The sequence below is a fragment of the Suncus etruscus genome, chromosome 10 (assembly GCF_024139225.1).
Source record: "Suncus etruscus isolate mSunEtr1 chromosome 10, mSunEtr1.pri.cur, whole genome shotgun sequence".
NCBI lineage: Eukaryota > Metazoa > Chordata > Mammalia > Eulipotyphla > Soricidae > Suncus > Suncus etruscus.
The window spans coordinates 66,810,809-66,825,150 of NC_064857.1; the positions used below are offsets into that span (position 1 = coordinate 66,810,809).

A 14,342-nucleotide genomic window follows, 5' to 3' on the forward strand; every position below is an offset into this window, starting at 1 on the left:
CACATGCAAGGCAAATGCCCATAGCTGTGCTATGCTCTGATCCCCAGTATATCTTTTTATTTTATTTATTTATCTACTTATTTTTGTTTGGGGGCCACACCTGGTGATGCTCAGGATTACTCCTGGCTCTGTACTTAGGAATCGTTCCTGGCAGGATATGGGATGCTGAAGCTCGAACCCAGTTTGGCGGCATTATGCAAGGCAAATGCCCTACCTGCTGTGCTAGCACTCCGGCCCAGCACCCTGGTTCTTGATACCTATTTTGTTTAGATGTATTCCTCTGTAACTGTCTTTGTAAGTAATTAGAAGTTAAGCTCTGAACCTCCATGTCCACAAGTTTAATGTGTGTATGTGTGAGAGAGAAGAAATAGGAAAGAGACAGGGTGAGAGACGAGAAAGCATAAAGGACAGAGAGAAAGAGGCAGACAGAGACCCACTGTGATTTATTTTTCCCAAGATGAACTAGCTGATTAGTCCCCAAAGAGAGACTTGTCTCACTTTTCTTTATTTTTGGGGGAGGGAATGTAAACATTGTAAACAATGAAAAATGCTGCTAAGGTTCCTTCTCATGATGGTCACACAATCCTTACTTTTCTCTTTGTTCCTTTGGTGCCAAGGACCAGGGCTTTGCAGAGGCAGCGGCCGGCAGGGAAGATGGCGCTTCTGCAGCCATTATCTGGGCCTTCCTGTGGGTGCATTATCTAGCCAGCAAATCTGGGTTGTCTTTATCTGATAGTTGAGAAAGTGCCTGTGTTGGGTACCTGGGTCACCCATCCTCTATGAGTGGGAGGTATCGGTTAGCCTAGAATTAGTGCTGGACACTGAGAACATAGTGGCTGCCACATGGTGCCAGGGCTGGCCCATCACTGATGACTGAGTCAAGCTCTGCACCACTCTGGCAGCACTTTCATTAGGGTGACACCATCTTGTTCCTAAAAGAGCTTATGTTTCTTTTGAGGAAAAAGTTGAAAGTCTCCTGTCGCACACAGCTTCCTCCAAATGGTAGTTGTGGCAGAGGAGAACTAAGGCCAAAGGGAAGGGAGTGGCCTACACAGTCAGGAAATTGGTCTCTGTGGGGCTCCACATGTCATAACTTCACTCCAGGGAGAATGGATGTGGAGCAGGGGTCGCAGCAAGAAAAATCCAAACCCAGCTGAAGAGGGTGAAACACATGGGGTCCGGAGCCTCCCACGTCGTGGAGCAAGAGTGAGAGGCTGGCTGAAACCACAGTATTTATTAATTTATTATTTATTCCTGAGTGGAAGAGTGAAGACCAAAAGGCTTAACTTGAGCTAGTCCCATACAGGTAGGCTTTTGACATGTAGAGTAAGGAGATAAGTAGAGAAAATCTCTGCTGTGGATGTAAACATGTAAACTATCGGGGAAAATTTTAGTTTTGGGTAAGGCCAAACTGTTAACCAAGAGGCCTCAAAAACCAGACTTTGGCCTTCTGGCTCCTTCTTGGAGGAGCTCTGGGTTTGAGCTGCAAGGAGCATCTGTACAAGCTAGACCAGCTGGATTTTCCGATAGGGACTCAGGAAGATCAAGGACATGATCTGGGTGGAAGCCTATGTTGCATTTTTGTGGTTAGACCTAGTCCTTCTGGAGTTCTGATTTTTATTTTGTTTTGAGGGAGGCCACACCCAATAATACTTAGGAGTTACTCCTGGCTCTGCATTCAGGAAGCTCTCCTGGGGGTGCTCAGGGAGGATCATGTGGGATACCTGGTACTGAACCCAGGTAAGTCACATTCAAAGCAAGCACCCTACTCCCTATATTATCACTCTGGCCCATGTTCTGGAAAGTTCTGGACATGAGTTCTCCATGTGGGCACTGAATCATGCCTATAATAATGAAATCTCAGTAAAAAACTCTGAGTTTTTGTTTCTGTTTCATCTTGGAGCCACATCCTGTGATGGGTTCAATTGGCTTTGAATCATGCCTATAATAATGAAATCTCAGTAAAAAAAACTCTGAGTTTTTGTTTCTGTTTCATCTTGGAGCCACATCCTGTGGTGGGTTCAACTGGCTCTGCACTCTACTCCTGGAGTTACTCAGGAAACCATAAGGGATGTCTGGAATTGAACCCAGGTTGGCCAGACAGGAGGCCTACAGCTCTACCCACTATAGAACAAACACTGCACTCCTCATGAGCTTCCCTGGTTGGCATCTTTTGCCCCCCCACCTCCTGGAGACAGTGGAGCATGAACTGGGGAACTCTATATCTGTGCTTCTATTAGTGATTTGAGTTTCACCTGTAATTTCCCTCTCATAAGCTATGACCATATATTTACCAGTGACTTTTCCAACCCAAGGGAGATTAGGACACCCCTCAAATTTGCAAGTGATGCCAGAAGCCTTAGGGACTGTGCCCTGGACTCTTGTAATTTGGCAATACATAAAAAATAAAATAGGTAGCTGGAGCAATAGCACAGCAGGTAGGGTATTTGCCTTGCAGGTAGCCTCCTATGATCCCATCCTCAGCATTCCATGTGGCCCTTGAGCCAGCCAGGAGTGCAGAGCCAGGAGTAATCCTTGACTGCTGCCAAGTGTGGCCCAAACACCTAAAAAATAAAATAAATAAAATAAAATAAAAGAGGATCATCTTAGACTAGCTCCTTTGTGTCTGGGCCTCTCAGTAGCTTGAAAAACAATTACACCAAAAGCTAACAAGCAAATTCATGTATGTATCTGATAGAAATGGGCATCACAGTGGAATGCCTGATCCTGCCCAGCAGCGGAGACCATCTGTCATCCAAAAGGTCTGATAGTGTGGGTGAGGATGCCAAAGCTGTTGCAATCCTTGGTGTTGGTGTGGATGTGAAGTGGAGTGGCTGCTGGAAGACACATTGGCCGTTCTGGTTCGACATGACTTCTCTGCCACTGTGTCCCCAGGTAAAGCCCCAAGTTCTGTCCACACAGAAAGACAAATCTCATGAATGTTCACAACAGCATTAACCAACACAGACCCTAAGAGGAAGTCATGAAATGGTCCCTTCAAATGAGAGAGGAGGCGGGTGGTTTATCCCGATGACGTTCAAGAATTGGGGCCCGAAAAGAAGCAAGTGTTGAGACAATGGCTCATGAGCATGGACACCATGCGGGCAAGTCAGGGAAGCCAGAGACGACAGGCCACATCCTAAGCCGTTCTTTGACTTTGGAATACACAGAATAAGCAAATCTACAGATGCAAAAAAATAGATGTGGGACTCGGTGGGGCTTCGGGGAGCGGGTATTATGGGGGGGGAATAGGGGGACGTTCTTGAGCTCAGGGGTGCTGCAAATTAACAACAACAACAACAACAACAACAACATAAAACCACACGCTAGAAACCGACGAGTCCAGAATGCCAGCCAACAAAGCAATCTGAAATAAACCCCGTGAAGGTTTCGCTCGGGTCATGGATCCAAAGACGCTGAAAAACACTGGAGGCTTCGGAGCTATTCGGGGACCGCGCCGGGGTATGGGGGTACAGGAACCCTGTTTCTTTAAGCGCGCCCAGAAAAGCTGCAAAGGAGCCCAGATTCCAGCAGCAGCAGCAGAAGCTGCGGCCGGGCCTGCCCAGGGCAAGCAAGCGCCCAAGGCCCAGGCCCGGCTGGGTGGACTCCGGGAGCTCCCACTCGCAAGTCGGGGCAGGATGGGGAGCCCGGGTGAGCGGAACTGGGGTGCGGGGAGGGGAGACCCCGCGCTTTTGACCCCCGAGGCTGGTTCTGCACGATCCTAAGCAGCAGCTGTTGCACCTACACCCACGCGCGCGCCCGCCCACCCAAGGGACCCGACTCGCGCGCCCGGAGGCGCGTTCCCCAGGTTGCTGCGTCTCCGTGTTCCTCAGCGGGGCGCGCGGGAGTTGGGGGAGATCGCGGACCCCGATCCTCCGCCCCCAGTCCCCGGGAAGCGCCGCCCCAACGCGTCGCACCCTCGCCCGGCTCCTCCTCTTCCCTTCGGGCCGCCGCTGCGCTCCGCCCCGCGCCGCGCCACCGACCCAAACAGCCGCGGCGGCTGCGGACGCGCGTGATCGCCGAACCCGCCCGCCCGTCCGCCCCGCTCCTGCGCCCTGCTCCCTGCTCCGGCCCCGCGATGCTGCTGCTGGCCGCCGCCGGCCTCGTGGCGTTCGTGCTGCTGCTCTACATGGTGTCCCCGCTCATCAGCCCCAAACCCCTGGCGCTGCCCGGGGCGCATGTGGTGGTGAGTGGCCCTCCGGCCGGCCGGCCACTCGGCCTCCTGTTGCTGCTGCGCTCTCGCGCGCACCTGTCGCGGGGCCCGGCCCCAGCGCGCCCCGGCCTCCCGGGGATGCCCATCCCGGGGCTGGAAGCGGCTGCTGTGGTGCTGGGTGCATTTCCCGGCTAGATAGATAGATAGATACCCTGGGCCCAGGCCACTGGGCCGGTTCGAGGGGCCCCTGTAAGATGGCTGGCTGCTTCTTTGGGTGACTCGGGGCGCACCGACTGTGTGACTCACCTGGCGGGGCTCCGGGGAAGGAGGCGCGGGCGTGGGGAGGGCCGGGGAGCTCCGAACCTGGCGGTGTTAGAAGACTTTGGGGGGCCCGAGCTCGTTGGGTGGGGAACGTAGGGGCGAAGCTGAGCCCGTGCCATCCTGGAAACTGCTCCCCCCCAGGTCCCCTAATTCTGCAGGCGGCCTTGCACCCCCGCGCGCCCCTCACCTGACTCCCGTGCGCTTCCCCTGCGAGGCCCGGAGGTGATGGAGGAACAGGTGACATCAGCGCCTCTGCCTGGCTTGAAGCAAGCAAGACTGGAGGCGAGGACGCTGCTTTTTGCTTTCTGTTTTTGTTTTTGTTTCTCCCTGCTCCTTTACATTCCTTCAAATCCAAATACAGAAGGTAGAGGAGGTGAGCCAGGGAGGGAACCCACCTTTCCCCCCCTCCCCACCCTCAACCGGCTAGAAAGTGTCCCCATCTGCAAAGGAACTTTTGCCACCAAAGCTTGGCTTGACATTTTGGAGACTTAGGAGGCCTGGAGATCTATCTAATAGAGCAGTTTTGCCTGGCATGCCTGCCGCTGACCCTGGGCGGGCATCCCTTGAGCCCACCTGGAGTGATCCCTGAGCACTCCTGAGCCAGGGAGTAAGCCCTGAGTTTGGCTCCAAAGCTAGTAGCCCCCAAACCAAAACCAAGCTAAGAAAAACAAAAAAACAATAAAAGTTGGAGACTTTGGGAACTACTTTCCAGAGCCTGCTAGGGTAAAAAGTGCCTTCAGCCATAGGATTAATGGAAACCAGCTTTTGTGAAGACACAAATTTAACAGCCCTAACCTCTTGCTGGCCAGAAATCAGTTAACATGTCTGTTGGGGCAGATCCAGAAGAAACCCTTATTTTTACATTCCGGTTTTAATATTTTACTGTAAGTTTTGTACCTGTGATAAATAATTCTCAGGATGTCACCATCTACTTTCTTAACCTCCTCCAAGAATGACAGTGTAAAAAATTTTTGACATTTGTTGGAGTGTTAGAGATGTTTAGAATATCTTTCTGCCCACACAAAGATAAGAGCACACCTAGGTTACTGCTTTGCATTTATTGGTTCAATCCTGTTTTCAACAGTTCTGCCCTACTAGTGTTATCTCCCTAATTACAGTTGAAAGCAAGTCTAGCAGGGTTAAACTTGTTAAATCAGCTGTTTGCTTTTTTTTTTTTTTTCTTAAATCTGCTTAATTAACTTGGTGAGAACTAGAAAATCAAGTTCTCCCTTTTTGGGGGGGGGAATGGGCTGCTAAACAGCCTCCTGCAAATCACCCCCACTGCTGCCCTTAGGGAGAGTTGGGGGAGCTGTCCTTTAGTGGAGTTAGGACTGTGAGCAAGGAAGGGGAGTGACTTTTTAGCTTTCTTTAGTGCTCCTAATCTGGCTTCAGTTTACCATTGATCTGGCTACTCTGAAAAGCTTTATCTTGACTGTCAAGAATAGCAGTTTATGAAAAGAATAGGCCTCCTTAGTCTTCAAGAACTTCTAGGAAGTGGTTAGAGGCGAATATTTGGTGAATCCTCCTACCCCCCAAAATCTGGCTTGTGAATCTTTATTTATTTTTGGTTTTTGGGCCACACCCAGTGACACTCAGGGGTTACTCCTGGCTATGCGCTCAGACATCCCTCCTGGCTCAGGGGACCATATGGAACTCTGGGGATCAAACCCAGGTTCATCCTGAGTCAGCCGCTTGCAAGGCAAATGCCCTGCTATCTGCTATTGTTCTGGCCCCTGGCTTGTGAACTTTTAAGTGACCCCATCTGAACCCTGTTCTTTCCTGTGTCATCATTGATGACTAGATTGCAGTCTGGAAGGCAAAAGGACATCAACAAGAATGTCGTTGACTGATGCTAAGCAGCCCTTGAAAATATGCACGGCTTCTCAGTAACTTTATCACTTCTGTTCATTCCCTGAGTAACGGTCAGGGCTTTTGTTGTTGTTATTTGGGCCACATGTGGGTGTGCTCAGGGCTTACTCTTGGTTCTGTGGTCAGAAATCACTTCTGGCAGGCTTGGAGGGACCATATGGGATGCCAGGGATCAAACCTAGATGTGCAGTGTGCAAGGCAAAGGCCCTACCTGCTCTGCTATCACTCCAGGGCCCCAAGTAGGGCTTTTTTGTTTGTTTGTTTGTGGGTCACACCCAGCAGTACTGGGAGTGTATATGACTAGTGGCTTTACACTCAGAAATCACTTCTGGTAAGGTTCAAGGAAACCATTTGAGATGGGGGTGGAGAGATATTGAATCAGTTGACTGCCTACAAGGCAAATGCCCTCCCCACTGTACTGTCACTTTGGTCTACCAAACAGGGCATTTAAAAAAATTTTTTTTGAAGGGAGTATTGTATTTGTGGGATGGGAGAGCTATCTAGGCAGCCTGGACATTATAAATCATATAGGGAATACATTTTTATATTCCCCAGCTAGTCACTTGCTGTGGGATCAGAAAATCTGGTGGATGGGGTCTGAGAGATAGCACAGTGGCCTTGCATGTGGCCAACGCAGGATGGACCTGGGTTCGATTCCCGGCATCCCATTTAGTCCCCCAAGCCTGTCAGGAGTGACTTCTGATTTCAGAGCCAGGTGTGGCCCCCCCCCCAAAAAAAAAACAAAAAACAAAAAAGAAAATCTGGTGGAAATTAGTAAGTAAAAGACTCCTGAAAGACCCAGATGGTAAAGACTTCCTCGAAGCACCTCGAAAGCAAAGTGACTCATGATCTTTGTAGTGACCTTTCATCAAAATTAGTTAATAATCCACGGAAGAAATACCTTTGATTGATATGAAGGCAAGATTGAAGAGCAGTCTTGGTGCCTCTGAATATTCTGGAGTGTTCTGGAGTGTTCTAGAGATGGGTGCTTTGTGTTGGAGAAATCTCATGGTGATAGTGTTTGGTTTTGGCCCACACCCAGCCTTTACTCAAGGGTTACTCCTGGCTCTGTGCTTGGTTAGGAGAGCATATTCTCAGGGGTATTTGGGGAATCATGTAGCCCCAGGGATGGAAGCCAGGCCTCCTGCTTGCAAAGCATGCACTTAGCAGCCCATGGAGCACTCTTTCCTGGCCCTTTAGAGGGATTTGAACACTCTGATATGGAATCAGATGTCCCTTATAGCATGGTGTATGCCTAAGATGAAAATACTCCGATGGACCGAAACTTTCCTGTGGGACAATGTTTCACAGTTTCTGTGTAACTGTTGGGAGGGGTACTGCAAGGCCTCCTAGGGTTTTCACGGTACCCAGAGTTTACAGTGCCAGGGACATCTCAGACTCTTCCTGGCCTGGTTCCTGACATCCCTGCTTTACCCCCCAGCTGTCAAAATCTGTAGGGGGAAAGAACTAGAAACTCCACATTGTTGGGGCTGGAGTGATAGCACAGCAGTAGGGCATTTGCCTGGCATGCAGCCCACCCATGTTCAATCCCACATGGTCCCTTGAGCACCACCAGGAGTAATTCTTTTTTTTTTTAATATCTTTATTTAAGCACCGTGATAACAGACATGACTGTAGTTGGATTTCAGTCACAAAAAGAACACCCCCCTTCACCAGTGCAACATTCTCACCACCAATGCACCCCATCTCCCTCCTCCCACAACCCCTGCCTGTATTTGAGACAGGCATTCTGCTTCTCACCAGGAGTGATTCTTGAATACAGAGCCTGAGCACTTCGGGGTGTGGCCCAGAGACTTAAAAAAAAAAAAAAAAAAAAAGAAACGTCATGTTGCATTTGTGTCTAATTTATCTGGAACCTTTCCTCTGTGCCAAGCACTTTGCTCAGGGTAAGGCATAGAGCTGGGAACAGAAATGGAATTGGAACTCAATTTTTAATGCAACCACCTTCTGACCAATCGCAGAGAAGCGCATGACTGTTGAGTAATAAACAGGAGTGCCAGGAGGGAAGTTACAAGGCAGAAAGGGGAGGTTGAGCAGGGTGGACAGACAGCTGTTGGAAGGCATGGTCCAGCTGAGACCTAATGGAGAAGAGATGCCCACTGGCAGAAAAGGCGTTTCTCATTCAGGTGGATTAGAACATGCAAAGGTCCTGGGGTTGGAGGGCACATGAAAGAGAGCAGAGTGGCTGGATTATATATGGGGTACAGACCAAGGCTGGGAGAAGTTTTCCTTTAGGTAATTCCATGTGGCTATATAGTACTTTTTTTAAATATGTATTTATTTATTTATTTAATTTATTTATTTTTGGTTTCTGGCCTGCACCAGGTTATGCTCAGGGCTTATTCTTGGCTCTGCGCTCAGGGATCACCTGGCGATGCTCAGGGGTTCTCTATGGGATGTCAAGGATTGAATCTGGGTTGGCCGCATTGCAAGGTGAATGCCCTCCCCGCTGTGCTATGGCTTCCGCCCCCACATATTATCTGTATAACAGGCAGTTTTTAAAATATCCTCCTTAGATGTAGGTGACTCTTCTCTCTGGGGTGCAACTAGAAAGAATTGAGAGAGACAGCAGGGAGAAGCTTCCTTTGGGCTTTTCTCAGACTCGGAGAATGAATCATTCCTTACTCCAGATTTATGGGGCGCTTTCCCTCCTGGGAATTTTAGAAAAGTGCAGATGAGCAGTTTATAGAGCAAGACACAAACCAACATGTGCTGCCCGCAGTGTGACCAGTGTATCGTGCAGCACACAAACCAGCGTGTGGTCCTTAAACCACCCCAAACTGCCACAGTGTGACCTCTCCCATGTGCATGGACCCCAGTCGTTAAGTCGGGCCGAAGGAGCTGCAAACCTAGCTAGAAATGTCCTCCTTGTGCATGTGCTTCTTTTGTTTTTGTTTTAGGGCCACACCCAGTTGTGCTCAAGGGTCACTCCTAGCTCTGCAGTTAGGGATCAGCCCAGATGGTACTCAGGGGAGGTCAGAGATCAACCTAGATCATGACAAGGACTTGCCCTCCTGCTGTACTATCTTGTACTATCTCACCAGTGCCATAGATTCACTTTTATTTTTTTTAATTAATTTAATCAATTTATTTATTTATAATTGGTTTTTGGGCCACACCCGGCAGCACTCAGAAATCAGCACTCAGGTGTCACTTCAGGCTCTGCTCTCAGAAATTGATCCTGACAGGCTCGGGGGACCACACGGGATGCCGGGGTTCAAACCCGGGTTTGTCCTGAATCAGCTACGCACAAGGCAAATGCCCTACTGCTGTGCTATCTCTTCAACCCCAGATTCACCCTTTAATTGCCCATCGTAGCATGTAATATTTTGGTAGTTAAGTTGTTTGGATTTGGGAGGGTACACCCTCTGAACTCAGGGTGTCTTTCTCCCAGTGCTGTGGTCAGGGGTCACTTCTAGCACTGTCCGTGGGACCTTGTGAATTTGGGGATTAAAATGGGCTTGACCAGCGCCGGAGAGATATCATGGAGGTAAGGGATTTGCCTTGCATGCAGAAGGTTGGTGGTTCGAATCCCAGCATCCCATATGGTCCCCCGAGCCTGCCAGGAGCCATTTCTGAGCGTAGAGCCAGGAGTAACCCCTGAGCGCTGCCAAGTGTGACCCAAAAACCAAAAAATAAATAAATAAAAAAGGGCTTGACCATAATCAAGTCAGGCACATTCACCCCAGGGCTAACGCTGTGACCCAAAAATGTCCAATAATGTCTACCCCTCCTCTTCCCTCGCCTTCCCTTTCCTCCCCTCCTCTCCCCTTCCCTTTCCTCCCTTCATCTTCCCTCCCTTCCCCTCTCTTCCCTTGCTTTCTCTGTTGTCCAGCGCTCTCTACTCTTAGAACTCACCTCCTTCGTGGCACATGATCATCATTAGTGTCCTGGGGGGGGGGTCACACCCAAAGTTGCAATTTCAGGGATCCCCAACAGTAGAAGGGTTGCACTTGGCCTTGGTGTGTTGGGGTGGTTCCAGGTATATACCTCAGTCCTTCTGGCCCCGCTTGTAAGGCAGGCACTGCCCGGAATGCCCCTCCTGCTACTGACATCCCCAGCCTCCCACTATCTTAGTTTATCAATACTTGAACTGAACAGTTTGTTTTTTGGGGGGGTTGTTCGTTTTATTTTGGGGCCATACCTGGCAGCGCTCGGGGTTCCTCCTGGCTCTGCACTCAGGGATCTCTCCTAGCAGTGGTCAGGGGACTGTTTGGGATGCCAAGAATTAAATATGAACCAGCTACCTGCTAGGTAAGTGCCTTTTGAGCTGTGCTTGGTGCTAACTCCTGGCTGTCCGCTTCTGGGATCGAACATGGACTGGTCGATGGTGTGTCAGCAAGTCCGAATTTTGTTGTTTGTTTTTGTATAGGGGCCACACTTGGCTGTTATCCGGCATCATTCCTGATGGAACTGAGAGGGGCTGATGGTCTGGAGCTGGGGATCAAACTTGGGTCAGCTGCACTCTAGCCCTGGCTCTCTGGCCCAGATCTTAATTATTTTTGGGGAGTTTTGCCCAGAAGGTGGATGTTGGGTGCTAAGAAGGCAATGTGCTTGTTTTAGGTGACAGGCGGCTCCAGTGGGATCGGCAAGTGCATCGCCATTGAGTGTTACAAGCAAGGAGCCTTCATCACGCTCGTGGCTCGGAATGAGGTGAGTCTCCCAGGCAGCCTCAGTCACTTTGTGGTTCTGGCTCTTGTGAACCATCGTCAGAGTGTGAGCTTCCTCACTTTTGCTGGAAATCTCTCACGGCTCCTCTGCTTGGAGGTGCAATTCCTTAACTCTCAGCCACTTCTCATATTCAGGGCCAGAACTTCGCAGGAAAGTCAGGTCAGCTCCGCAAATAGGTTATTTAGTGCCAGCAACTACTTGATGACATCATAGGCACTGTGAAAAAAAAACGTGTCTTTATTTTAGTTTTGGGGCCATATTCAGCAGGGCTCAGAGGTTACTTACTCCTGGCTCTCAGCTCAGGATTACTCCTAGTGGTGGGGCTTGGGTTTCCAAATGTGTGCCTGGAACTTAATTGGGGAGGCCTCATGCAAGGCAAGTGCCTTAACACTTGTGCTATCTCTCTGGCCCCTGGAAATACTTTTTTCTTCTTTTTATTTTGTTTGTTTTGGGGGCAGACCCCACAGTGCTTAAGGGTTACTCCTGGCTCTGTGCTCAGAAATTCCTTCTGGCAAGCTCGGGGGACCAGATGGGATGCTGGGATTCGAACTCAGTTCTGTCCCAAGTCAGTTGCGTGCAAGGCAAATGCTCTACCACTGACTATCACTCCAGCCCCTCTTCTTTTTTTTTTTTTTAATTACTTGGGCTATACTTAGCAGTGATCAAGGGTTACTCCTGGCTCTGTGCTTAGGAGTTACTCTTGTTCTCTGTGCTCAGAGGTTACTCTTAGCTTTGTGCTCAGGAGACCATGTGGGATGACAGGGATCAAACCTGGGTCAGCCATGTGCTAGAAAATGCCCTTTTCTTTTTTCTTTTATTGGTTTTTGGGTCACACCCGGCAATGCTCAGGGGTTATTCCTGGCTCTGTGCTCAGAAATCACCCCCGGCAGGCTCGGGGGACCATATGGGTTCCCGGGACCCGAACCAGCGACCTTCTGCATGCAAGGCAAATGCCTTACCACTGTGCTATCTCTCCGGCCCCAGAAAATGCCCTTTTCATCATACATGGCTCCTGACCAACAAATATGTTTGTTTGTTTTTGAACCACATCCAGTGGTGGCAGTGGTTGCTCCTGGTGATGTGCTCAGAAATCACTCCTGGCAGGCTTGGGGGACGCTATGGGATTGAACTCAGGTTGGCCACAGGCAAGACCAATACCCTACTTGATGTGCTGTCACTTCAGCCCTGCAGATTCTTTTTTATTTTTAATTTTTCACTTTTTGAGTCATTCCTACTATAGTGGGGATGGTGGTGGTGGTGGTGATGGTGTTCAGAGCATCATTTAGTTACCACCGCCCACCTCAAAGCTTGTCCCTTTAGCCCCAAGTTTGTCCTCCAGCCCTTTAGCCATCTTTAAGACCGTTTCACTACATTTTTCAGGAAAGGTTTCCAAAACCAAAAAATAACATTTGTATCTGCTACTCCTGTTCTCTACCCTCTATCTTTCCCCCCCCCCCCCCACACACACACAGTTGTCCTCTTCACTCCTTAGGGTGCCTTGGTGCAGGACTGATGGCTGAGAGAGCTGGGAGAGATGCAGATAGACGGGGTGACAGAGCTCACACAGCAATGCCCATATGGTTTCTGCCTGTATCCTGGACCCCCCCCTCACCCCCAAGAAGCACCTCAGGCTCCACACTGTGCCTCCTTACAGCAAGCCAGTCTCATATTTTCCTTGTGTTCTCCTCTTGCCACTGTTGCTCTTAGCGCCTTGATTAAGGATAGAACTGCCATGGCGAGTCCTTGCTCTGTGGCCTAGGGAAAGGGAACTGGTTAGCTGACCCCTGGGTCCTTCACATTGGAGTGTGAGAGGGTTGGGAGCCCGTGTGTTGTCGGTGTCTGGGGGGTGGGGGCGTCTTCATCTGTGGACTGGAGTGTGCTGAATGCCCAGCGGTAGTGGGTACATGACCAAGTGTGCCCTGGAGGGCCCCAGGACAATGCCCCATGGCATATGCTTGGACATGCAGCATTTCTTGTCCACTCAAAGGTTTCTTCCATTATGGCTTGAAGATTTGGATGTGATGCCTCCTGAGAGAGGAAACACAACTGGAAGGAAACATCATTTTGTGGGACTCTAACCCACACCTGGATATGGGGAAGTGGGTGCAGAGGGCTCCCTTAAGAAAGATGGAAAGGAGCTGAACAAACTTTCAAGCCTCAAGAACCTTTTTCTTTTCTTTTCTTTTTTTTTTTTTTGGTTTCTTGGGCCACACTTGTTTGATACTTAGGGGTTACTCCTGGCTAAGTGCTCAGAAATTGCTCCTGGCTTGAAGGGGACCATATGAGACACGGGAGGATCGAACCACAGTCCTTTCTTGGCTAGCGCTTGCAAGGCAGACACCTTACCTCTAGCGCCACCTCACTGGCTCCTCTTTTTTTTTTTTTTAATTAAATTTTTTATTTAAGCACCATGATTACAAACATGATTGTAGTTGTGTTTCAGTCACAAACAGACTACCTCCCCTTAACCAGTGCAACATTCCCACCTCCATTGTCCCCCCCCTTCCCATACCCTGCCTGTATTTGACATAGGCATTCTACTACAGTTATTTTTTTTTAAATTCAGTAAGCTGTTTTTTTCTTTTTTCTTAAAGGATAAGTGTTAAAACAATACAGTAGTAAAGGTGTGAAATTGGCAATTGCCATTGTTTGCATAGGCAAAATATGGGGAAAACGGAAAAAAATCCTTGGCCTGATTACAAGAAAGCCTCACCCCAGAAATTTATTGGCATAAGACCGACTCAGCTCCAGGCATACCAGTCTGCCCAACCCCTGAGTCATTCTCCGTGGTCCAGGTGAAACTTTTTCGCACTTTAGCTATTGTTGGTGTCAGGTTCCTGTATTTAAAGATTCTGGATTCTGTGCATTTCCTTCATCGAAGTCAGGCTGATGTGGAGCATCCTCTAGTTTCACCTCACCATTAGATGCTGAGAGACCTGGCCTGCAAGCAGGTTGTTGCTAAGTCATCTGGGTGTTGAGAGCATTCTGTAGTAAGTCAGTGCCAGAGCAGTGGTAGGGTCTTCCCTGGTAGAGAGTTGCATCCTGGTAATGTTGTAGACAATTGTGGTTATTTCCATCAATGGGGTATCCATTGTTCAGGGGTGAATGGGTAATGCCCATTCTTCTGAGGCCTAAGCCCAAATTATTATGCCAATGTTCAGGGTATAAGGCCTAACTGCATTACAAAATTTGTGTTCCATCTCTATTAGATAAGAACTTGTTTGCATATGCATTATTTTCCCATTTTAACGAGCTTATGCAAAAGAGAAACAATGGCACAAGGTACTGTTGGTGCATCTGGGGGCTG

The 14,342-nt window shown here is 49.2% G+C and overlaps 1 protein-coding gene across 3 annotated transcripts in view; it reads left to right on the plus strand.

The window, feature by feature from the left end:
• Positions 1-3,945: 3,945 nt before the first annotated feature.
• Positions 3,946-14,342, plus strand: part of KDSR (3-ketodihydrosphingosine reductase) — a 425,889-nt gene continuing 415,492 nt past the window's right edge. For all 3 annotated transcript variants that reach the window (XM_049782092.1, XM_049782091.1, XM_049782093.1), the window contains exons 1-2: positions 3,946-4,186; positions 10,928-11,017. In XM_049782092.1, coding sequence (XP_049638049.1) covers positions 4,079-4,186; positions 10,928-11,017 — 198 coding nt within the window. In that variant the 5' untranslated portion in view covers positions 3,946-4,078. The remainder of the gene's footprint in view (positions 4,187-10,927; positions 11,018-14,342) is intronic.